General features: G+C 47.4%; 2 protein-coding genes and 1 long non-coding RNA gene across 7 annotated transcripts in view; 2 read left to right on the top strand and 1 right to left on the bottom strand.

The window, feature by feature from the left end:
* Window positions 1-4,003: 4,003 nt before the first annotated feature.
* Window positions 4,004-13,613, top strand: HPX (hemopexin). The gene is made up of 10 exons (XM_027563140.1): window positions 4,004-4,128; window positions 4,510-4,580; window positions 4,673-4,744; window positions 4,916-5,037; window positions 6,654-6,804; window positions 7,498-7,710; window positions 7,973-8,080; window positions 12,772-12,902; window positions 12,983-13,145; window positions 13,266-13,613. Exons 1-10 carry the CDS (start codon window positions 4,052-4,054, stop codon window positions 13,535-13,537), a joined length of 1,380 nt encoding a protein of 459 aa, XP_027418941.1. The 5' UTR covers window positions 4,004-4,051; the 3' UTR covers window positions 13,538-13,613.
* Window positions 13,614-14,458: 845 nt separating this feature from the next.
* Window positions 14,459-23,664, bottom strand: LOC113905610. The gene is made up of 4 exons (XR_003514691.1): window positions 23,573-23,664; window positions 22,738-22,913; window positions 15,129-15,555; window positions 14,459-14,597 (listed from the first exon to the last, which is right to left on the bottom strand). It is a non-coding gene; the product is annotated as an uncharacterized LOC113905610 (long non-coding RNA).
* Window positions 23,655-25,359, top strand: part of APBB1 (amyloid beta precursor protein binding family B member 1) — a 22,793-nt gene continuing 21,088 nt past the window's right edge. For 4 of the 5 annotated variants that reach the window (XM_027563134.1, XM_027563132.1, XM_027563133.1 and 1 more), the window contains exon 1: window positions 23,997-24,104. The gene's annotated coding sequence lies outside the window, so the exon portion shown is untranslated. Of the gene's footprint in view, window positions 23,738-23,996; window positions 24,105-25,359 lie in introns of those variants that run through there. The other variant, XM_027563135.1, reaches the window with a different exon arrangement.

Genomic DNA, 25,359 nt, shown 5'->3' with positions numbered 1-25,359 from the left:
CAGAGAGAGGGGACAAGGCACTAAGGCCCCACAGCGAGGCTGAGAAGAGTGAAAGGGAAAAAGTGTGGGGAGCTGGTTTCAGGGACGAAATCACTGGGGCTGTGGCTTCTGGTTGCTGGGTGGGAGTGCACTGATCCCCGAGGCCTCCAGGGGGCGCTCAGGCCCAAGTTTGGACACAGCCCAGGACACAGCGCTGGGAATAACTCAGGACAAGCAGAAATGGCCAACATATCCACACCTGGGTTCTCAAATGGCCTCTCAGCCCCTGCTCAGGAGGTGAACTTTCATGCAAGCTGCCTGCTGTGCAGAAGACTGTTGGCCTAGTCCCTGAGAGGTTGGGGGGGCGGGGGCGCTGAGGCAGTTGGGTCGGGGGTGTACCGGAGGAAGAGGAAGGCTTCTACTAATACCATCAAAAGCACCTTAGAGTAGACAAATTAGGAAACAATAGTGGAAAAGTGCCACAGATCAGTCTTCTGTGATAGGTAGATCCAGGGGTGCTGTGATGGGGACCAGAGCTGTGTGGGAAAGAAGAGGCCAAGCTGAGAAACCACCATCCAGTGCATGTGCTGTCTCCCAGCAGAGGGCCCTGCTAGGCCACAGGGGGCTGCTCCTGGACCAGAAGGTCCATGCAGGGCCCTGCCAGTACTACTGAAGACCCTCACAGTGGCTTTTCCAGGGGATGTTCCTGCTCGGTGTGAACACTTCAGTCTCCCCAGGCAGGCTCAGTGAAACCTGTAGGACACGTGGACACAGTTCTGAAGCTAGAGATGGTTGTTGAGGGGTTGGTGACTGGGTGCTCAAGGGGGGCTAATCCCAGGAAGGTTATATAAGACTTTAGAGGCTGAAGACAAGGAGAAGGGGAGTCTGGGAGTAGCAGCCCCCAGTGCCCAGCAGCTGGGAGGAGGGCCCAGTCAGAGATACCCTGCAGTGGGAGAAACGGGTGTCAGGTATCTGCTGAGGGAGTCGAGGTGCTGCCCATGCTGCCAAGGGCCTGAGGAGTCCAGCTTTGTCCACTAACCTTAGGGGAGGAACAATGTTAACATGACATGTTTTCATGGTAAGTCAGGAGAGGACGCTAAACCTGACGGCAGAGGCCTGGTAACACGTTCCAGGGGTCCCAGAAATCTGTCTTCCTGTCAGGAGGAACCTTTGCAGAGTAGATAAAGGATCTGAGGCCTTTGCTGAGGTTATTTAAGGGGATGTGGAGGGCATCTGAGAGGGATCAGGGGCCCTTCAGGCTGGATTGGGGAACAGGGATCCTGGAACCTCAGCCTGGCCCAGAACAGACAACTCCTTATAGTTGTCTCCTGCAGCTACGTCTCAGAAACAGGCAGACCCCAGTGAGTGCTGAAGATAGCAGATACTAGAGATGGTGGAGCTGAGAGGAGGAGAGGAATGTAGGGCTGGACACTGGAGAATGAAACAAGACCACAAGATGAAGGTCAGTGCCACAGAGACCTATGACCCCTAGATCAGTGTGTCTCCAAAATAAAACACCCCCAATCCTGATATTCTCCTTACCTGGAAAGGAGAAAAACTGTCAGAAATTTGGCAACATTAGTAACACTATTCAATACTTGAAATTAATGTTTTTCATTCAACAAATATTTATTTAACATCTATTACAGGCGTACCTAGTTTATTGCACTTTGCTTTATTGCACTTCACAGATAGTACTTTTTTTTTTTTTTTGTAACAAATTGAAGGTTTGTTGCAACCCTGGGTTGAGCAAGTCTTTTAGCACATTTTTTTCCAACAGCATTTGCTCAGTTCATGTTGCTGTGTCACATTTTGGTAATTCTTGAAATATTTCAAACTTTTTCAGTTTTATTATATTTGTTCCAGTAATCTATGATGTTACTATTGCAAAAGGATACAACCCCCTGAAGGCTCAGATGATGGTTAACATTTTTAGCAATAAAGTGTTTTTAAATTAAGGTATAGAGGCTTCCCTGGTGGCTCAGTGGTAAAGAATCCGCCTGCCAAGCAGGAGACACCGTTCTGACCCCGGCCTGAGAAAATCCCACATGCTGTGGAGCAACTAAGCCCTTGTACCACAACTATTGAGCCTGTGCTCTGGAGCCCGCAACCCGCAACTGCGGGGCCTGTGGGCCGCAACTGCTGAGGCCCACACGCTCCAGAGCCCATGCGCCACAGCAAGAGAGTAGGTCCTACCCTCTGCAGCTAGAGAAAAACCCACACAGCAACAGAGACCCAGTGCAGCCAAAGAGAAACAAATACAATTATTTTTAAAATTAAGATATGTACTTTTTTTTTAATCTAATGCTATTACATACTTAATAGACTACAATATAATGTTGTTATAACTGAAACTCCAATACTTTGGCCACCTGATACGAAATACTGACTCATTGGAAAAGACTCTGATTCTGGGAAAGATTGAAGGCAGGAGGAGAAGGGGACCACAGAGGATGAGATGGTTGCATGGCATCACTGTCTCGATGGACATGAGTTTAAGCAAGCTTCAGGAGCTGGTGATGGACAGGGAAGCCTAGCACGCTGCAGTCCGTGGGGTCGCAAAAAGCCGGACACGACTGAACCACTGAACTAAACTGAACTTAAACTAATTTACTTATTTTATTTCTAGTTGCTCTGGGTCTTCACTGCAGCACACTGGCTTTCCTTAGTTGTGGTGAACAGGGGCCACTCTCTAGGGGTGGTGTGCAGGCTTCTCATTGCAGTGACTTCTTTTTTATTTGCACTGAGAAACCAAAAAAATTGTGTTAGTCATTTTATTGCGATATTCACTGTATTGCAAGGGTCTAGAAACAAACTCGAGATATCTTTGAGGTACGCCTGTACATGCCCGGTACTAGTTTAGGTAGAGAAAATGTAATGGTTCAGGGACTTCCCTGGTGGTCCAGTGGTTAAGACTCTACCCTTCCAATGTCTGGTCGAGGAACTAAGATCCTACATGGCACAGCCAAAAAACATTTTAAAAATTTTTGAAAAATATATAATGGTACATAAGACAAGCAAATCAAAACTAGCAAAGAAAAAATGCATAAACAAGCAGAAGCAAAAGCATATACAAATAAAATATTTCAAGTTTTATTAAGTAACATAAAGGAAACCCGCGAGATTCTGAAATAGCTAGATGAGGTGGACAAGAAAGGCTTCATTGGAAAGATAGCATTTAAGCAAGAATCAGCTACAAATATTATGAAACCCCAGTACAGTTTTATTTATTCTGTGATAGGTAAACAAAGCACTTTCCCCTTAGGATAGAAACTATGAAGAAAGTCTGATTACTAGTAGGTCTCTCTGAAAGAGACACCTCCTCCAGCCCTTCCATCCCAGGTGATTTTTGCAAAGCCTGTGGGGGTGGGGGCAAGGGCAGAACTTGGACTTTCAGCAATGGTGAAATATTATTGACCTGTCAAGGGCAAAGATAAAGAGACTTGGGAATGCCCCCAACAGGTCCCTGATGGAGCTTGGAAGAAACTTCTCTGAGTAGTTCTAAGTTTGTTTGTATGTGTGTGTGGTTATTAAGTATATGTAAGTGTTAGTGTTTTTAAGAGTCTCAGAGCTGGGCTTGGCACAGTTCACAAAAATGTTACTTTCCTCTTCTCTCCTCCTGCGTTGTTCAGGCAAGTCCAACCACAGTCAGGTGGTCCTCAATCAATCTAACCCCTTCTTACCCTTTATGGGTACCCAGACGCATCAACAAGGTGAAGAGTCATGTTGAACATCAATGGCCTGGGCCAGTCACCGCTCAAAAGTCACCAAAGTGCTTTGCTGTCCACCTGAAACTATCAAACGTTGTTAATTGGCTATACTCCAATATAAAATAAAAAGTTTTAAAAAAAGTCACTGAAGGGGGATGGGGCCTCCTGCCGGGAAGAGTTAGTCTTTTCAGATTTCTGTTCAGACCCTGACCTTATTTGCACTGATGTAATCAGCCAATATTGGCATAGTCCTGAGAGATCTTGTTCCCAGCAGGCTTGGAGTGGGGGTAGTGCTGTTGCCTTCTCTATATAGGGGGTTCAGCCAGGTGCCCAGCGCTGTCCTGGGGCCTCTCCAGCTCACCATGGCTCGGGCATTGAGAGTGCCAGTTGCACTGTGGCTGTTGGGCTTGTGCTGGTCTTTGGCTAAAGCCCACCCTCTGTGAGTAAAGTTGAGGCTGGAGAAGGAGGACCGGGGTTGGGATTAGAGTGGGATAGGGCCAGCTTTTAGGTCTGGGGTAAGTCTGGGGTCTTGGGACTTCCCTGGTGGCTCAGACAGTAAAGCATCTGCCTAAAATGCAGAAGACCTGGGTTTGATCCCTGGGTTGGAAAGATCCTGTGGAGAAGGAAATGGCAACCCACTCCAGTAGCCTTGCCTGGAAAATCCCATGGACAGAGGAGCCTGGTAGGCTACAGTCCATGGGGTTGCAAAGAGTCAGACGCAACTGAGCGACTTTACTTCACTTCTTCAAGTCTAGGGTCAGGAGCTAAGGAAGAGGGGTTAGCTGCTGTGGAGCCAGACAGCTCTGTGTCTTCTCTCTAGGGCTAGAGCTCCTGAGCTTGGGCACGGAGTTGAAGGTGGGAATGTGGCCAAGCCGGATCCAGACGTGACGGGTGAGGCCCTGACTCTCTGTGTCTGTCTCTCTGCTTCTGCATTGTATCCTCTTACTGATCTTTCACCTGCTGCCTCCCTGCCTCCTCCCCAGAACGCTGCTCGGATGGCTGGGCCTTTGATGCTACCACCCTGGATGAGCATGGGAACATGCTGTTTTTAAAAGGTAGGAGGGGCTGGGACTGGGGCATTTGGGACCTCAGACTTGGTTGCCTTCACCAGGATGTATCCTGGTGGTCTTAGGAATTATTTAAGAGCATCACCCATGGCTTCTTTGTAACTATCTCAGTAGGCCAAAAGTTTGCTCTGGGTCCTTCAGTGACTGTGTGTTTTGCAGGGGAGTTTGTGTGGAAGGGTCATGCCTGGGCCCGGCAGTTGATCTCAGAGAGGTGGAAGGATGCCCCCAGTCCCGTGGATGCTGCATTCCGCTATGATCGTAACAGTGTCCTTCTGATCAAGGTACGACTGGACCCAGGTCAGGGCCAGGCCAGAAATGCTGGAGTCAACATGAGAAACCCTCCCCTAGGTGGCCCTTGCCAACAGGTTCCAGGTTTCCTCCTCCTGGGCCTTCCTTTCCTGAGCAAGGTCAGGCTAGGGGGGTGTGTGTGTGTATGCATGCGGACCTGACAGGCGCCACATCCAGTGGCTCTTCTTCAGTCCTAATCTGCCTCCACACCTCTCTGCTACTCCTCAAGCTGTTGACCATCCTTTCCTTCCTAGAAATTCCTCCTTGGCTTCCATGACCCCGCATCTGGTCTTCTTCCTATGGTTGCCAGGTTGTTCGCCGCACAGCGGTACCTGGCCGAGGGGTGAGTGGAGGATGAAATCCAGCCCACTGTGCTCATCAGGTCCCATGTCCTGGCCCAGCTTGTGTCTGGTCCTTCTGGGCACCTTCTCCTGACTCACACAAAGATGCCGCATGGCTGGGTGGCCCTCACTGCTGGGTTTGTTTTCCCTCCTGCCTTTTTTTCTTGCTCTTCTCAGCTTCTCATCCTGGGCCACTCCCTGAATGTTCCGTGGGGATCCTTCCCAGCCTTTCCATTCACCCTCCCTGGGTGATCTCAACTACTGCCACGGCTCTGAGACTCTCCACGTTGTGGACACCAGATATGGCTCTTTCCCCAGAGCTCCAGACATTTCTTTGCAATTTCCTGGCTGACATCTTCAATTTAGATGTTCTGTAGACACCTCAAATACAGCACCCCCCAAACGGAACACAGTATCTTCTGTACAAATCCCTCTCCTCCCAAGTCCCCTATTTCAGCAAATGGCACCACCACGTGCTGCACCCTGTAAGCCAGGGGCACACGGGTCATGAGACCTGGCCCTTGCTTATCTTTTCAGGTTGATCTCTTCCCCAGCCACATTCACTCTATGCCAGCCACATGAGTATACGGTGTACATGCTACTCCCTCTGCTAGTAATGCCCTTTCCACACTTGTCTACCTGGAAAATTCCTGCTCAGTTTTGAACACCTGGCCCAAATGTTCCCTCCTCTGTGCAGCCTTCTAGGAATTCTCTAGGTTGACTTAGGCACCTCTCCTTTATTCCCAATGCACTTCACTTGCCTCCACCTTGGGGCTCACATGGCTAGGACACACTAGGGGCTCACTTTCTGTTTTTGTACAGTGAAAAAAAAAATGAAGTCCTTGAAGGCAGAGATAGAGTCTTGTCACCCCTTTATGACCAGTGCTTCTCACAATACCTGGCATATGGTAGTCATTCAGCAACTGTTTCTTGAGTGAATAAATGAACAAATGAATGTTTGAATGGATGGATGATCGCAGGATGACTATGGATGTGCCTGCCAAAACCAATGGTGTTGCAGATAATTGTACCATAGGCGTGCTAGTTGCACATAGTCAGATGTGTGTGTGTAGTAACAGTGATTGGATTTGCACAAATTGAAGGTGTATATTTGTGCAAGGGGTCAGCACATTGTTGTCCACAGATGGATTGAGAGTATGGGGGACTGCAGAAGAATATTATGTTAAGTGTGATAGATCAAAGGTGTTGTGTGAGCAGAATGGCAGTGTCTGGCATGCATATTAAAAATAGCATGCTTTTGTGTGTAGGGGGACAAATTCTGGGTATATCCTCCTGAGAAGGGGGAGGAATATCCAAAGTTGCTCCAAGAGAAGTTTCCTGGAATCCCATTCCCACTGGATGCAGCTGTGGAATGTCACCACGGAGAATGCTCTCATGAGGGTGTCTTCTTCTTCCAAGGTCAGTGCAGGCTGGAATAAGAGAGCGTGGAGTAGCGGTGGGATGGTGGTGAGGGAGGTAGAGATAGGGAGGGTGGTGCTGGTAGAACCATGATATGGTTTCCCAAGAAAGAGAAATAGAGAAGCTAATTAAGGTCTACACAGTTTAAGTAGGGGAAGTAAGAGGAAGTCATTCTGGGGAAGTTAACTGGATATAATTTTGCTAAAAGCCCTTCGTGTCCTCCATGACCCTTAGGACAAATCTATGTTCTTTAGTCTCACAAAGTTCTTCATGACCTTACAGACAAGGTTCTCCAAGTCCCTCCAGCCTATTGACCCTCCAGTGTTTAATCTCTCAATCCTTCCCTTGAATATGAAGCCCCCCAAACTCTCTGCTATTTCCTAGACACCCAGTTTGCTTCATGCTTCCATCTCCCACTCTTGACTGCTTTGTAACTCCTTCAGTTTTTAGTTTAAGTATCACCTTCTCTGGGAAGTTTCCCCAGACTCTTCCCACTGCCCTTGCTGAACTGATCATGTGTACTTTGCTGCTGAATTTTGTCATATGACTACTTTCCTCAACTGGGAACTTGCGCTGCTGGGCTGTGAGCTCCGTGTGATGGGGGCCACATCTGGTCCATCCTGGGGCCCAGTGCAAGCACAAGGGAGGGCACAGTCTGTCCTCACCGAATGCTTGTTGGTTGATTGGACAAAGGCAACCACACGTGGTTCTGGGACTTCTCTACAAAAACCATAAAGAAACGTTCCTGGCCAGCCGTTGGGAACTGCTCCTCGGCCATACGATGGCTCAACCGCTACTACTGCTTCCGGGGTAACAAATTCCTGCGCTTCGACCCCGTCACGGGAGAAGTGAATTCCACTTATCCTCGGGATGTCCGAGATTACTTTATGTCCTGCCCTAACAGAGGTGAGAAAGCCCCAGCCCTGGGACCTCTGGAGACATGTCCACCTTTCCTGAGTCTGCAAACGCCATACACCCCAGCTCCTACCCTCACCTATGGAATGATACCTTGGCCCTTGCCCCAGCCCCACTTCCATTCCGGCTCTTCCCAACTGTCTTCATATGGGGAAGACCTGCACCCCCAATACCCCCAGCGGTTTCTTCCACCTCAGACCTCATTCTGACTTCTTGCCTTTGTGTGTTCTCCCTTGCTTATTTCTCCCCCAAGGCCATGCACATAGGAATGCAACCCAGCATATGGATAAGCGCTGTAGCCCACATCTAGTCTTGTCTGCATTGCTTTCTGACAACCATAGTGCCACCTACGCTTTCAGTGGTAAGAGATGCCCTCCAATCCCCCCATCTCTGTCCTCCAATCCCCCCGTCTCTGTCCTCCATACCTCCCTACTCTTTCATGTGTGCCTCTCATCTCTGAGATATTTCCTCCATTTTCATCACTGTGCCCCTTATGAAAGGCTCCCATCCTTTCACCCTGGCATGCTCCTTTTCACCTCTCATTTCCTCAGATGCATATCTGAGGAACCTATCTCATTGTCCAGGCCTCTAACTTCTTCCACCTATCTGCCTCTCAGTACTATCCATGCAAGGTTTGTATCTTCTCTGGACCCCCTGAACCTATGACTCCTCATACTCCCTTTGCTCCTGCATGTCTCTGACCCTCTCTACACTGCTCTACCTCAAGCTTATCCCCAGGAGCTCCATCTTTTTCCAGGTGCCTGGTTCCTATGTCCAGCCTCTGGGCCCAGCATTACCTGGAAATAAGATGTTCCCGTTGCTGAGCATCAGCCAAGAAGTGTTCAGTTCCTTAGATCTTTAGGCAATAGCTTCACTAGCCTGATAAGATTTCTCCCCTGAGTGACTAGGGGAGACCCCTCTCCCCAGACCTGTGCCATTAATTAGTAAAAGCCATCTAATAGTACCTAAGGATAAGTCTTGATCCATACTTGAGGACAGCTCTAAGAGAGTGACCTATCCCATTACACTCAACCTAAGACATATGTATGACAGGATACAGGTGTGAAACAGTGGTTTAGAATACAGCAGAGTGAAAAATCCTTCCTTACTCCTAACCCCTGAACAAATCCGATCAGATGTGACTACCAAGCTATAATGAAAAATACACAGCCACAAGCAGAGCATATCCCCATATCAAGGGGGATATAGAACATAGCAGCATATCCCCATCTGTAATGAGAACATACATCCGTGATGAAACACACACCTATAGTGAACAAGTAGACCTGTACTGAGAATACCTGCCAGAGTAAGAACACATACGTCTCAGGAGAATACGCAGCTATGGTGAGAGCAAGGCACCACTGGGAGAACACACACACAAAGTGAGATAGCTATGGAAATAGAGATAGAGATCGATAGAAAGACATGGAGATAGAAACACTAAGAAACTAGGGCTACAGGGACCACACAGAGATAGACAGAGAACACTCACCCATGGCGAGATCGTGGAATCTCAAGGCCATGTGCGCATAAACAGAATGCAGCTGAAATCCTAAGTCAAGAGTATTAGAGATGTTCCACAGCTGTTGAGGGAACACCATTATGTTAAAAATACCCAGCCAAGGTGGGAACTCACTATGTTGGCAAAAACACCAGTATGACCCAGCTGTTCAGCAAAGGGCCAGTTCTCCCCTCTCCTTTATTGATAAACCTCTTGTCTCTAGCTCACGGTTTCTAATCTATTCTTTCTGCTTTCCCAACTTTGGCTCACACATGGACCATTATGTCCTCCCGATTTTCTCTCTAGTTATGATCTTTTAGCCTCAGATACAACCGATAACTGCCTCGGTTGCTCTTTTCCCTATTGGCTTTCCAGAGAGAGAATGGGACTGGCCCAGCCCCATAGTTTTATTCCAGACCACATTAAAGTGGCTGCTGGTTGGTCTCTGCATTGGCTATTGATGGACTGGGGGCTCAGCACTTATTTCCTCTGCCCAAAGAGCAGCATAGCTCTGATTCTCAAAATAGGAGCCATGAGCAGGGTAGTTTCATCAGGAGAGAAAGGTGGACATGTGGTCACTGAGTCTTGCCTGGTTAATACACATAAAGAGAGCTTGTGGCTGCATGGGGAACACTGACTATTTATCAAGCACCTGATAGGCACTGGGCATTGTTCTAGGCACTGGGATACAGTGATCAACATGGCAGGCAAGACAATTACCCTCACAGAACCTGCTGGAGAGAGAGATGATAAAGAGAAAATAAAAGAGAATACTTTCAGGCAGTGTTAATAGCTGTGAAATGTCCTGGGAACATTAGAATATTTCTTATTCCCAAATACCATTTGAAGCTAGTATAAATGGATTTGTGAGTTGTTGATATTTTAAAATATAAAATAAAAAATGTTAAGTGTCAAAAAGCTGTGAAGGAAATAGGACAGAATAATTGGATAGAAGTGAAGAGAATGATGGGCCCCTTCTCTGGGAGATGATTTTTAAAAAATATTTATTCTATTTATTATTTATTTGTCTCAGAGAAGGCAATGGCACCCCACCCCAGTACTCTTGCCTGGAAAATCCCATGGACAGAGGAGCATGGTAGGCTGCAGTCCTTGATGTCACTAAGAGTCGGGGACGACTGAGAGACTTCATTTTCACTTTTCACTTTTCACTTTCATGCATTGGAGGAGGAAATGGCAACCCACTCCAGTATTCTTGCCTGGAGAATCCCAGGGACAGAGGAGCCTAGTGGGCTGCCGTCTATGGGATTGCACAGAGTCGGACACAACTGAAGTGACTTAGCAGCATTTATTTGTCTGCGCCAACCTTAGTTGCGGCATGTAAGATCTTGTTCCCTGACCAGGGGTCGATTAAACCCGGGTTCCTGCATAGGAAGCATGGAGTCTTAGCCACCAGACCACCAGAGAAATCCTGAAGAGATGACTTTTGAGCTGAGATTTCAGTGATAAAGAGAAATTAGCCCCATAAGGCAATGGAGGAGAAGCATTTTAGGGAAGGTGAACAGCAAATACTTTGAGGAGTCAAGAAAGGAGGCCAGTATGACTCGAGTGTTGGGAAAGAGCAGATGAGTGGCTTGAAAAGAGGGAGAAAGGAGCCAGATCACATGGGTCTGGGAATTCCCTGGTGGTCCAGTGGTTAGGACTCTTATGTGTTCACTGCTGAGGGCCCAGGGTTCTGTCCTTGGTCGGAGAACTAAGATCCTGCAAGCTGTGCATGGACCAACCAAAAAAGAAAAAAGATTATATCATGGGCCTGGTAAGGATTTTCAACTGTAAAAGGAAGCCAGGAGGGGATCTTGAGTTGGGCCATGATCTGTTCTGACTCAATTTTTTAAAAGATCATCCTTATTTCTTATGGAATGTAAGTCACAGAGCTATAATTGTATAAGCAGGGAATCAGGCGAAGAGTTCTCGCAGCTGTCTGGATTAGAGGTGATGACAACTTGGATTGGGATAACAGCACAGAGGTGGTGGGCAATCATCATGATGTATTCTGGAAGTCGAGTCCATAGCATTAACCAATGCCTTGGATATTGGTCAGAGTCGGGAAGGGAAAAGAGTGGTTTCAAGAATGACTTAGCTTTGGGGAACTGGGCAACTAGGTGACAAATGGTTCCTTTTATTAAGATTGGAAAAGACTAGGGTAGAAGGTGTGTGTGTTTGCTGGGAGCAGAAATGAGTTTGGACACATTAGAGTATTGGTATCTAGTAGCCCCAAATGGACACGTCAGGTAGGCAGCTGAGTTTGAGCCTGACACTCAAAGAAAAGGTCCATCAGAAGTGAAAAGAACAGATCAAAAGTATTCAGTATGCAGATGGGGTTTAAAACCCTGGACTAGGTAAAATCACTAGAGAATGAGGGCAGATAGAGTGGAGGCCCAAACCGGGGGATTCTAATGTGGGATACCAGGCTGAAGAGACATCAAAAATGTAAGAACACTGGAAGAGTCTGGAATAACAGGAGCCAAAATTAAAAAAAAAAAAAAATTTAAAGAAGGGAGCTGTGAGCAGTCAAATGCTGCTAAGAGGTAGAGTAAGAAGAAGACATTAGATTTGGCAAGCTAGAGTATACTTAACCCTGAAGAGAGAAATTTCAATGGCAGAGGGAAACAGGAACATAAGTGAAGTGGATTGAGGAAGGAAAGGTAAATAAAAGTTTAGACAATTTTTTTAGGAAGTTGTTATGAAAAGGGGAGAGGAAAATAAGGGGGCTGGTCTGGCTACTTCCTCTGTCTCTGGCCATCTCATGAGATTAGAGAACACCCAGTGGGAGCTTGCTGTGGTCTTCCCTTTTCTTTTTTTTGAACTTTTAATTTTGTATTGGGGTTTGATGAACAATGTTGTGATAGATTCAGGTGAACAGCGAAGGGACTCAGCCATACATATACATGTATCCATCTTCCCCAAACCTCCCCTCCCATCCAGGCTGCCACACAACATTAAGCAGAGTTCCATGTGCTATACAATAGGCCCTTGTTGGTTATCTACTTTAAATATAGCAATGTTTTAGGTTGTAGGTCCTTGTTGGTTATCCATTTTAAATATAGCATTTCTAAAGAGAAATGACGCAAATGAACTTATTTACAAAACAGAAAGAGACTCACAGACATAAAAAATGGACTTATGGTTGCCAGGGGGAAGGGACAGTTAGTGAGTGTGGGATGGTCACACACGCTGCTTCCCTTTTAACTTCTGGCCACCATCTCATTGTAGCACCTCCTCACACGGACATCTGAGATGCATAAGGAGCCCACACCAAACCTCATTATGTTGGCCTGAGCTAGCAACCCGGCCACTCTTCCCCAAGCTTGCCCTTCCATCAGGCCCCTACTGCCTCCAGTTCCAATCAGGTCACCATGCCTAACTTTTCCAACCACACGCTTGCTCTACTTTCTCACCTAGCCTCTTCCCTCTTGGCTTCTGGATGCACTCTCTCCCCCTTCTCGGGACTCACCCCTGCATCTGTCACTTGCCTCTTCACGGCCTGGCCTTTTACCACCAGCACTAGAGCTACCTCTGCTACCCCACAGAGAACCACTACTGGCGTCTGGACAGCAGCCGGGACGGGTGGCACAGCTGGCTCATTGAGCATCTGTGGCCCCAAGGTCCCTCAACAGTGGATGCTGCCTTTCTCTGGGATAAAAAGCTCTACCTCATCCAGGTGTGTGATGGGAGAGAGGCCTGAGGTGGAGACTGGGGAGAATACCCTGCTCGTGCTGATGAATGTCCTTTGTCCTCCAGGGTACCCAGGTATATATCTTCCTGACAAGGGCAGGCTACACTCTCGTAAAAGATTATCCAAAGCAGCTGGAGAAGGAATTTGGGAGCCCTGATGGGGTCTGCCTTCATTCTGTGGATGCAGCCTTTACCTGTCCTGGATCTTCTCAGCTCTACATCATGGCAGGTGAGGGGTGTCGGGTGCTGAGGGGTGGTTGGTTCTGTGTTTCTCCATCAGGGTGTGAGAAAGGCCAGGTGCAGATCCCCGTGACGCGGAAGCCATGTTACATCCGGTGTCTCTTCCCAGGCCAGAAGCTGTGGAGGCTGGACCTGAACTTAGGAGCTCAAGCCACGTGGACAGAGCTTCCTTGGCTCCATACGAAAGTCGATGGGGCCCTGTGTACAGAGAAGTCTCTGGGCCCCAACTCGTGTTCTGCCAATGGTCTGGGCTTGTACCTCGTCCAAGGCCCCAATCTGTACTGCTACAAAGATGTGGAGGAATTGAGCAAGACCAAGGACCTTCCCCAGGCCCAGAGGATGAACAGCCTCCTGGGCTGCGCTCCCCACCAGCACTCCTGATGCGAGTTTGGCTCAGCTCCTCCTCCCAGTTTCCTCACAATAAAGCCAGAGTGCTTCTTCACCTGAATCAAAGGGCCCTGGTTGTGGAACAATCTCACTTCTTTGAGTTGAGAAGCTTGTAACCTCTCTTTTTGAGGCTCTTAAAGCTACAGGAGATAAGGGAGGGGAGGGCTGAAGGACAAACCTCATTTCTTCACAGGTGATTCCTGAATCCCAGTCATAAACTGGCTTCTTCCAGACTATCATCCCAGACAGGGAAACAGAGGGGAGGGAGATTCCAGAGGGAGGGGATATATATACATATATACATATATATCTCATTATGACTGATTTATATTGCTGTACGGTAGAAATCAACACAACATTGTAAAGCAATTATCCTCCAATTGAAAAACAATATTATAAAAAAGAGGGGAACAGAGAAAAATGTAGAGAAAGGAACCCCTGTGTTTGCACAGCAAGTAAGAAGCAGAGCAGGGACTCTGCCCTGCTAATAACTGACCACACCTTGGCCCCAGGACATAGGGAAATAGGGCTAGAAGTGGCTACGCATGCACCAAGTGTACTGGCCCAGGGCTGCCATGAAGGGCTGTTCAGTTCAGTTCAGTTCAGTCGCTCAGTCGTGTCTGACTCTTTGAGACCCTATGAATCGCAGCATGCCAGGCCTCCCTGTCCATCACCATCTCCCAGAGTTCACTCAAACTCACGTCCATCGAGTCGGTGATGCCATCCAGCCATCTCATCCTCTGTCGTCCCCTTTTCCTCCAGCCCCCAATCCCTCCCAGCATCGGAGTCTTTTCCAATGAGTCAACTCTTTTCATGAGGTGGCCAAAGTACTGGAGTTTCAGCTTTAGCATCATTCCTTCCAAAGAACACCCAGGGCTGATCTCCTTTAGAATGGACTGGTTGGATCTCCTTGCAGTCCAAGGGACTCTCAAGAGTCTTCTCCAACACCACAGTTCAAAAGCATCAATTCTTTGGCGCTCAGCTTTCTTGTGGCAGTCCTCAAATTGTAGGTCCAGGGGGTTCAGGCAGCATCACAGCAGATGAGGCTTGGTTGCTATGAGTTAGGCACAACAAGCGGAATGAAAAATGAGTGTTTCACCTGCCTGAAGGAAGCTGGGAAAATGGAAGAAGGACTGACTCTGGGGCCTGGCACTATGAAACACATTTGCAGAATGTCACACAGCCTCGTGGGCGTCCTGTTGGCTACCCATCAGTCCCCTGCATATTTGCACCATCTAGGCCAGCAGTGTCATCTGGGTGGAGGTTACGGTGGTTTGTTCTTTTCTGGTCATAAGCTGACCAAGACTTTAGGGTCCAAACTTACTGACAACCATTTGATTGGGGATTGGCCTGGACTATAGGCAACTGGGTCTTGAGGTGAGACCTTTTTCTTCCTCTACCTTTCCAAGTCACTTGAGGTTGAAAACTTGTTTTAGGCTCAAAAAAAAAAAAAAAAAAAAAGCCTCAGACTCTAGCAAGGAGCCCTCACTCTGAGCTTCTATATGCTAGCCTCAGTGACCTCTTCCCTTAAATGGGAGCAATACTAGACACTTTCCTATGACATTGAGTATGGACTCAAACCCACCTCTTGGATTCACTCCAGAGGATCCTTGGAAGGACAACCACACTCTGGTCCATGGTCCCTTCTGATCTGGTGGCCCCATCCTCTGGGGGGCTTTGGAGTCTAAGTAGAAGAGAAGACAGACAAACCTGGCACTGGGGGGCCAGGCCATAGCATGGTTCCCAACAGGCACCAGGCCCTGTTGATCAGGAGAACTGCCCCAGGTTCCTTTCCCAGGCTCATTGTGCTGGGAAGAGGAGCAGGTGATGAACCCCAGCCCCTTAGATCATGGTCCATCCAGGACTGGAGTTTGGCTGGGACTCGAAACAGAGGTAAGGGCCAGGCACCAGGGCTGTGGGATCCACTTCCAAGAAGTGTCTTGAGTTTTCCCTTCCATCCTTGAAGATGTCTGGATGGTTCTCCTCATGGGGTTGGCTTCTTCTCCTTCAGCCTGAGGGGTGAAGACAAGGCCAGAGTCTTAGTTCTGGGTTTCATCCAGTCCATGTGCCACATCTGGAGCCAACACTGCATCATGTCAGGATGCCTAGAGGTGTTTTAAACAGTTATCCAACAACTGTGGTATTGGAGGCTAACTTCCTCCTCTCTACTGAGAAAGGAGGACTAAGTCTCCTCTTCTCTTCTCCCATCTGCTCTGTTGAAGGGAAGCCTCTAAGCTTGTGTCCAAGGAACTTTCAGAAAAGGTCAACTCATGATTCTTCCATCCACCCTCTTAGCACCTCCTATGCTCAGGGTAGTGTGTCAGGCAGTAGAAAAAAAGATGGGTTGGACAGTTTCTGCCCCGAGGTCTGCCACTCTATACAGTTGGGGTGGGGGGAGGTTGGAGGGGAATGCAGACAAGGTATCAGATAAATGCAATAGAGTGAGACAGACATTAAGATGGAAGACTATATATGAAAATGAAATCAGAACCAGCAATACCTGTATGGAGAACAAGTTAGGAAAGCCTTTATAGCTGAATTTTAAAACATGAGTAGAACATATGCAGTGCTTTACCATGCCTGGTGCATTACAGGCAGAAGAGGCAACACAAGCAAAGAAGAGCCAGGAGTGGGAACCACAACTACTCAGCAGGGCTAAGTACAGGGGATGAGTGAGAGGCTGGTTGGAGGTGATGCTGGAGAAGGAGCCAGGGGCTTCTCAGCTCATGGGGGGCTTGCCCGTCAGGCTAGGAAGCTTGGATTTTGTCTATCTTTGGGGCAATGGAGACCTACTAAGGGATTTTAGACCAAGGAGTCCTCACACTTAATGAGATTTACATTTTAGAAAGATGACTCTGTTGCAGAGTGGATTCTGAGTGAAAGGAGATCACTGTGGATGTGAGAAGGGCACTGAGGAGGTCAGTGCTGTGATCCAGGTATAAATCATGGAGGCCCAGACACTGGTGCAATGGAGATGAAGAGAAGCAGGCAGATTAAAAATCATTTAGAGGATTTCCCTGATGGTCCACTGGCTGAGACTCCACACTCCCAATGCAGGGGGGCTGAGTTTGATCCCTGGTCAGGGAGGTAGAGCCCACATGCTGCAACTAAAAGTTCGCATGCAACTAAGTCCAACGAACACCTGGTGCAGCCAAATAAGTTACTTAATTAAAAAGAAGACATTCTGATAAGAGGGTGACAGAGTGAGAATTTCACCGCCGAACGACTCCATGGACCCTTTTCCTGCTCATCATTGTGCCACTTCTTCCCCAACTTCCCATGGTGCCCTCTCAAATGCACACTCCATGGTCAATAAGCTTTTGTGTATTCTTTATACACTTCGTGGTTAATATGCTTCTCTCTTTCTCTCCAATGAAGAGATTGGGCTCTGCCCCAGGGACTTCTTCCTACCCCTGGAGCTGTCCCAGTGGAAGGGAAGCAGCTCACCATTGGCAAGACTCCCATACACGCCTATGCTATTTTCTTCCTCTTTCTATGCAGGTTAAATTCTTTTCTTTGGCATCAAGCAAATGAGCCACAGTCTCCTTATGGCTCCCATCTACTAACCTCCTGACTATGGCCTCACTTGCTGAAGACCCTACTTCAGTCACCCAAACCAGACCCTAGTCCTCATTCACAACTACTCCACCTGCGAAGCAATTCCTTAAATTCCAACACCCTCGTGACCACAACCTCCTACCTTTATCCTTCTTCCTTTTCTCTCTCACTGCTCTCTGACTTTTTTCCCATCCAAATTGAACATCAAGGTTGATCAACTGAACAATTTTCTTAACAATGGCTTTATTTCTCTGTTCCTTTTAACTTCTATTTAATCTAACCATGGAAAAGAAAAAAAAAAAAACAACAAAACCAAAAGCCAACTTTAGGGCAGAGAAAGAGTGTGAGCTTGAGTCAGACATGTTTGAACTCCAGTCCCAGTTGGCCCACTTACTAACTCTGTAGATTTGAGAAACTCAGCCTTTCTGAGCCGTGTGTGTGGTGTATATGCGTATGCAAAATAGGAAAATATGTATCAATCACTGTTCCATAAGGATAGAGAGAGCACTCTAGATATTCCAAGTAGAGGAGGATTTTTTTTTTTTGCATTTAAAAAAATTACTTATTTTTAAATTTTAAGTTGGAGGATAATTGTTTTACAAGGTTGTGCTGGTTTCTGCCATACATCAACCTTAGAGGAGGATTTGACAGCAAGGAATTTGTTACAAAATTTTGGGGGAGGTCTGAAGAAGCATAAGAAGGAAAACAGAGTTACCCAGAGACCAGGAAACTACCACTAGTCTTGATAAAGGAGCAAAAGGCAGAAAAGGTATTGCCCAAAGAACAACAAGGAGGTGGAGCCCACAAATCTGCACTGGGTGCTAAGGCAGCTAGCGTTTGTATTTATGATGCTACTGTAACAGCCTCCATGTTTGCTAGGGTGGAGCCACTGCTCCTGAATTCGCCAGAGGCCCTGCCAAAAACAGAGTGACTCTTTCCTTCCTCCCACCTTCCTCAAGCGAGGGTTCCCATTGGCACAATCCAACTGGAACGAACCGACAAAGGAACCTGAGATATGTGATTTTCAGATCTCCAGCCTTGTTGGTACAAGGGAGATTAAGAACAATGGATGTAGGCTGAGTACCAACAGGCAATATTGACCTAATATATGTGTCATAAACTCTTGGTTGCAAGCTATAAAACCTAGCTCAAAGTGGTGTAAACAAAAAATATTGATCAACTTATGTGACTTCAGGAAAAGGCAAACAAAGGTGTTAAATGGATGTTATCAAGCATCTGTCTCTCTCCATCCTTTAGCTCTGCTTTTTTTATATTGGCTTCATTTTCAGGCAGGCTTATCCCTTCTTGTGGCAAGATAAGGATCAGGCTTATATTCTACCAGCACCACTAGCCCAAAAGTGGAAGGAAAATTCCTGGAACTGAGTTTAACTGGCTCAGAATAGTCATGTGCCTATCTCTGAACTGATCATTTTGACTTGATCCTGGAAAAGAGCCCAGCACTGAAATGAGTTGTAGAGTTAGAATGATTCCCATCTGAACCCCACAGATTAAGAGTGGGGAGGAGATGGGTCTTCAAAGAAAACTGATGTGCTGTTACCAATCAGAGGAGGAAAAGATGCTGCACTGGTTACAACAAAGGCAATAACAACTTGTTGATGACAGGATAATATTTATAAGGTTTTCCATATTCTCCATCCAATCCTCCTTCCCTTCCTCAGCTAGAGACTTCAGAAATACTGATATCACTAGGCGTGAAATACCTTAATCTCTTGCCTGGCTCCCACCTTATTAATTATCCTATCTACCCTCTATCCTCACCCCAACCCTTCAGCCTATAAAGCTCAGGTGTCCAATTCTATCTAAGCCCTTGATCCCACCTCCTCTCATCACCTCCAGGATCTCAATCTATCTTTTTTTTTTCTTTCCTTTCAAATCTATCTTCTCTACTTCTCTATCTTTCTGTAGTTTATACCCAGGTGGTGCTAGTGGTAAAGAACGCTGCCAATGTAGGAAATGTAAGAGATACAGGCTTGATCCCTGGGTCGGGAAGATCCTCTGGAAAAGGGCATGGTAACGAATTCCAGCATTCTTGCCTGGAGAATCCCATGGACAGAGGAGCCTGGCAGGCTACAGTCCATGGGGTCACAAAGAGTTAGACACAACTGAAGCGACTTAGTATGTATGTAGGCACACAGACCATATTCAAGTCTCTGTCATCTTTAAGGGAGAAAAAAAAAAGATAAAACCAGAATCTTCAACTTTGTACCACTTTTCAGCTGTCTATTCTTTCTTCCAACTTTCTTAAAGAGGGATCTGCACTTACTTATCCTACTTCCTGATTTTCATTTGCTTAAGTACTATTGCATTGTGGCTTCTGCCTCTATTTTCTGCTAGTATAGATCATAGGGGGATCCATGACCTCCATATTGCCAAATTCAAAGGATACATTTTTTGACCTTGACCTGTTGGAAATCTTTGCTGCATTTGATGCTGTTGATCACATCTTCCTCCTTGAAAATCTTTCCTCCCTTGGATTTCATCCATGACATTAGCTCTCTCCTGCTGCTGCTGCTGCTGCTGCAAGTCGCTTTAGTCATGTCCGACTCTGTGCAACCCCATAGATGGCAGCCCATCAGGCTCCCCCGTCTCTGGGATTCTCCAGGCAAGAGCACTGGAGTGGGTTGCCATTTCTTTCTCCAATGCATGAAAGTGAAAAGTGAAAGTGAAGTCACTCAGTCGTGTCCGACTCTTAGCGACCCCATGGACTGCAGCCCACCAGGCTCCTCCATCCATGGGATTTTCCAGGCAAGAGTACTGGAGTGGGGTGCCATCTTCTTTTATTCTCTGTTTCTTCTCCGCTTTCCTCTGGGCCTTCTTTTCCTCTGCTGGCTCACCAAATGCTAGCATTCCCAGAGTTCAGTCCTACGTCCTTTTCTCATTCTCTACTTGGTCTTCCTAGGAATGCACTAGAATAGTCCTGTCGAAGAATGGTGTTGAGGAAGTCCTTGCTAGACCTAGCAATTGACTTTTGAGATCCAGTGCATATAATATGGGAGAAGGCAATGGCACCCCACTCCAGTGTTCTTGCCTGGAGAATCCCAGGGACGGGGGAGCCTGGTGGGCTGAGGTCTATGTGGTCGCAGAGTCGGACATGACTAAAGTGACTTAGCAGCAGCAGCAGCATATAATATGTAGGAAGATTTTACTCATGGATTTTCCAAATGATAACAACCAATCTGAAGAAAGAGGGTTTATTGTATCAACTACAAGAAAAATTACAATATCAAAGCAATATTTACATATAGTAGTAGAAAAGGTCATCTTTGCTCCAAAAGTGTCTTTGCTGCTAATAAGGTTGCAAGCTCTATTCTTCCCTATAGGTGACTTGGTTAGGTGATACAGATGTTCACCAGGCTGATCTATTAAACCAAACAGCATAAAGTCAGTACTCCTGGTAAATGACTCTGGATGGATTTGCTTCTAATCAGTTTTTCCTGGTAAGTCCAAGGTAGTAATTTGAAAAATGTGCTGCCTCAGAGGGACCCACGTTGGTCAAAACCACACAGAGTATCTGAAATGGCTCATAAGCTACTGGTTGTTCTGGAAACCATCAGAAGGTGGATGAGATACAACATAGAGAGGATAGATGAAGGGTACAGGTTAACACCCCACCAATCAGGAGGCTTTGCAGAAATAGGAGAGCAGGGATTCAGGAAAAGTGTGTGTGGAGCAAACTGCACTGTATGTACATCTTTTTTTTTTTTTTTTAACAGCTTGGTTACAGCTCATAGTTTTATTCAGTAAACAAAGGATAGTACACCCCCCAGGCGTGAGGGTGGAGATCCCAAAGGAGAGGCCTGTATGTACATCTTAACTACACTTAACTGTATGTTTGCATCTTAACTAATTAGATGCCTTTCCCCATCTTCACCATCTACCTGTGATTATCATCTCTGATTACCTGAAGAGACATCCCTGGATATTACAGCCGTCCTGCTTAATGGGATTGGCAAGACAAGTATTCTGGTGGGCTGTCTGTAAATGGGTGCTATTCCTGGATTCTTTTTTCATTTGCTCAAGCAGAAATCTGGAAGTCATCCTTTCCTTCATTTTACCTTAGCCAATCAATTAATCACTAATTGTTGAGTTCTTTCTCCTGAATATTTATTAAAGCTATGCAATCTTCTCCATCCCTAATCCCACCACTATAGTCATCTCCTAGAACTGCTTTCTAACTGGTCCTCATTCTCCAATTTTGCTCTCTTCCTATCTATTCTCTACTTAGCAGCCACAAGTGATCTTCCAAAATGCAAGGGTGGGACTTCCCTAGCAGTTCAGTGGTTACATCTTTGCTTTCCAATGCAGGGGGTGCAGGTTTGATCCCTGGTTGGGGAGCTAAGATCCCACATGCCTCGCAGCTTATATATATATATATATATATATATATATATATATATATATATATACACACACACACACACACACATAAAACAGAAGCACTATTGTAACAAATTTAATAAAGACTTTAAAAATGGTCCACATCAAAAAAAATCTTTTAAAAAATTTACCTCTTAAAAAAAGAGGATTGATACTGAAGCTGAAGCTCCAATACTTTTGCCACCTGATGAGAAGAGCTGACTCATTGGAAAAGACCCTGAAGCTGGGAAAGATTGAAGGCAAAAGGAGAAGCAGGCAGCAAATGGATGAGATGGTTAGACAGCATCACCGACTCAATGGACATGAATCTGAGCAAACTCCAGGAGATGGTGAAGGACAGGGAAGCCTGGTGTGCTGCAGTCCACCGGGTTGCAGAAAATTGGACACAACTGAGTGACTGAACAATGACAAAGATGTAAAAAAGAAAAAAAGCAAAGGTGAATGAACTTGTCCCTCCCGTGCCCCAAACCTTTTGATGATTTCCCATTGTCTTTAAATTAAAGTCCAAAATCCTAAGCCTAACAACATGGTTCTCCTTGATTTGGTACCTGTCTACCTTTCCAGCTCACCTTATGCCATTCTTCTACATTATCACACCCATCCTGGCCTTCTTGTACTTCTCCTTTGACTTGGGATCATTTTCTCTTCTCCTGGATGACCTCTTTCTTTCTCACCCTTTCCCCTCACCTAAGTGCCACTTCCTTGTGAAAGTCTTTCCAAATGTCCCCAGGTAAAATTTAGTTCACTCACATAGTATTCTATAGATTTCCTTAGAAACACTCATCACAATTCTAATTATATATTTAGTATCACTTTCCTTTGTTATTCAAGTTTCATGAGGGCAGGGACTGAATCTTGTCTCTTGACAAGTTCCTAGCACCAAGGACAGTGCCTCCCACACTATAATTATTTGTTGAGAGAGAATTATCAAATAAATGAGGACATCTTTCTTCTTCTGAGTAACTCTTACTCATCTTTCAAAGACAAAAGTCATATGTTATACCCTCCAAGTTGGGTGACAGTCAAATCTGATTCATCTTTGGGACCCTAGGACCTAGCCTGAGGCTTGGTACATGGTATATAATAGAAGTTTGTCAAATCATAATAAACTCTTGGTTAGGAGTTGATAATTTCTGAAGTCGAATGATGGGTATATGAGAGTTCATTATACTATTCTGTTATCTTTCTGTGTATATATTTGAAAATCTCCATAACAAAATGTTAAAACATATATTCACCTCAAGTCAAGTGAAAGTGTAGTCAAATATGATCTTGAGACTTCCGGCTTAGGCAAGCAGTAGATGGTGATGCCACTCACTGGGATGGATGAAGTGGGGCTGCATTCAGTCATGTGTGTTTGTGTGTTCTCAGATACATGTACTGGAGAGAATTCTTTTTCACCCCAGTGAAACTTCTTAAAAGGCAAAAAAAAAAAAAAAAAAAAGGGGGTGAGACAATGAGTTTAGATTTAAACATTTTTAGTTTTAGGCACCCCAAAGGGGTGCTCGATCTTTAGTCAAGTTGCTCAATAGTTTGCAGGTACAATAAATTAAACCTCTGCCTTGGAGGAATGAGTCAGGGGAGGGTTTCTGGATGGTGACACTCCCTTTCACTGGCTTTGATGGCCTCTGGGCCACTGACCTGACCAGTGGGGACTACCCCACTATCCAGGGAGTCTGCAGTGTTGAGCTCCACCATTCCTTCCTTCACACTTTTCACCTGCATTCTCCCCTTCTTCTTGCCCTCCTGTGAATTTCTGCCAGGGAGCTATTCGTTCCTCATGTCTGCAAGGCCTTGGTGTCACAGTCTCATGTCCAGCCGCAGGGGTAGGGTGTGAAGAAACATCTGGGTTCCAGTTTGTTTCCCCCACTTACCTATGAGCGCCCACAAGTCGCTTTACCTTTCTGAACCTCAGCATCTTGTCTGCAAACTGAGGATAATCAGAGCAGCGACTTCACAGGGCTGGTGTGAGCACGAATGCGTACAAAGGGTTTAACACACAGCCTGGCACCGTGAAAGCGGTCAATAAATACGAGCTATTATTATCACCAACGTTGTGTCCTCATCGCTTACCACCAGGACGTCAGGGAGTGTTGCCGCGAGAGCCGGGCAGGCGGCCTCCTCCAGCCCCTCCCCACTCGGCCGCGGCCCGGGCACCGCCACCGCGGCTCCCGCTCCAACCTCGGCTGAGCGTCGCCCTGCGGCGGTGCGGGGCCAGGGCCCTGCGGGGCGCGCAGGGTGAGTCCGGGGTCCCCTGGTGGAGGGCGGTGCCGGGCTGGGCGGGGGTCGGCGGATGCTGGGGCAGCCCTCTGGGACCTGGGGACCCACCCGGGCGCAGGGATGGCGGCCGGCGAGGGGGTTGGGGGCGCCGGGCTCCTAGAGGCCGCAGGCTGCCGTAGGGAGGGCCCCTCCGCTCGGCCGCCAGGGGCCCAAGATGGCGCCCCTCCCCCACCCCTGCCCCGCGCGCGCCTCCGCCGCTCCGGGCGCGGCCCCGCGGCCCGCGCGCTCCTGGGCGGGGGATGTTGTGATGGAGAAGCTGCAGCCGAGCCCGAGCCCCGCAGCCTGAGCCACCTCCACCACCTGGGCCTGGGGCCTCCCCGCGCAGGTAGGAGCTGCCCCTGACGGGGCCCAACCTGGGCTGTCGGATCCCTGCCCCCTGCGGCCCGCGGATCCTGCAGCCCGAACCCCCGGGCGGCCCGCGTCCCCCAGCCAGGCCCCATCCCTGCGGGCGGCCCTCCCACCGCGTATTCCGACCGCCCTCCTGTCCCCTCCTTCCAACGTCCTACTCTGCTAAGGTCCTCGCGCTGTTGCCTCCCCGACCTTTACCTGCTGCCCTCCCCCCCGGAATGAATAGGGAGCGAGAATAAGGAACGGGGAGCTGGGGGCGGTGGGGGATGGGGGAGGGAAATAAGAGGATGGGGGAGGGGTGGTCAAGGACTGGGAAGGGGACCTGGGGTGAGGTGGGCCGACAGGCCGCATGGATTCCTGCAGGGACCCAGGCCTGAAATCTGTCAAGCCGCATTCTGTTGCCCTCGGCGACCGAGGGGTGTGCCTTGGGGCCGGCTGGCCCCAGCTCAGCCTGGAGGCCTAGCGCTGGCTGGAGCACTCATTAGGAGCAGTTTTCCCATTGTCGATTCAGAGGATATTTCGAATCTATTTTGAACCTGCCTGTATGTTTCTCGCTTTCCTAGCCCCTCGGAGCCCCAGCTGGCTACACGCCTTAAAGCCAGAACCTCCTCCACAGTTTGGTATCTTTATTTCCTCGCTTTCCATTCATTCTTAAAACCACTTCACTCCATCTTCTGTGTCTGGCACCTATGGAAATTGCTCAAGCCAAGGTCACTGGAGACTTCCATGTGGCCAAACCTAATGGACGCTTTTCCTGTATCTCCTTGCCCTTTCTTAGTGTTAGTGGTGTGTGTCGACTCTCCCTGAAACATTTTCCAGGTTTCTCTCCTTCAGCCTTGTCTGCTCCTTCTCAGTCTCATTTGCTGCCTCCTTCCCCTTTCTTTAGTTGCTGATGAGGCTCTTGGTTCTTTCCTAGACTGTCTTCTCTCATTCTGCACTTTCTTCTCATATTTTATTCACTCTCAAGTCTCCAAATTTCAACTCTCAGAAATGGATACTTTCCAGTCAGCTACCCAAGCTGGAATCCTGGGCAACATTCTAGATTAATCTCTGTCTCTCACCCTATATCTTATGTCAGCAAGTTCTGCCACATCCACTACCTATTTTTCAAATTCATTCACTTCACTCCATCTCACCCACTGCTGCCAAACTTAATCTAGGCCACACACACCCTTTTTTCCTTGATTGCTTTGATAACATACCCTCTTGCTTACTTCCCGTTACTACTCTAA

This window comes from Bos indicus x Bos taurus, chromosome 15, assembly GCF_003369695.1.
Source record: "Bos indicus x Bos taurus breed Angus x Brahman F1 hybrid chromosome 15, Bos_hybrid_MaternalHap_v2.0, whole genome shotgun sequence".
Classification (NCBI taxonomy): domain Eukaryota; kingdom Metazoa; phylum Chordata; class Mammalia; order Artiodactyla; family Bovidae; genus Bos; species Bos indicus x Bos taurus.
Note: the sequence above shows the minus strand (reverse complement) of the source record. Positions and strands in the feature narration are given on the sequence as shown.

Coding starts and splice junctions, on each gene's coding strand:
- HPX (XM_027563140.1), top strand. CDS start 4,052: ATGGCTCGGGCATTGAGAGTGCCAGTTGCACTGTGGCTGTTGGGCTTG. Junction 4,129..4,509: donor TTGGCTAAAGCCCACCCTCT/GTGAGTAAAGTT, acceptor TCTTCTCTCTAG/GGCTAGAGCTCCTGAGCTTG. Junction 7,711..7,972: donor TATGTCCTGCCCTAACAGAG/GTGAGAAAGCCC, acceptor TTCTCCCCCAAG/GCCATGCACATAGGAATGCA.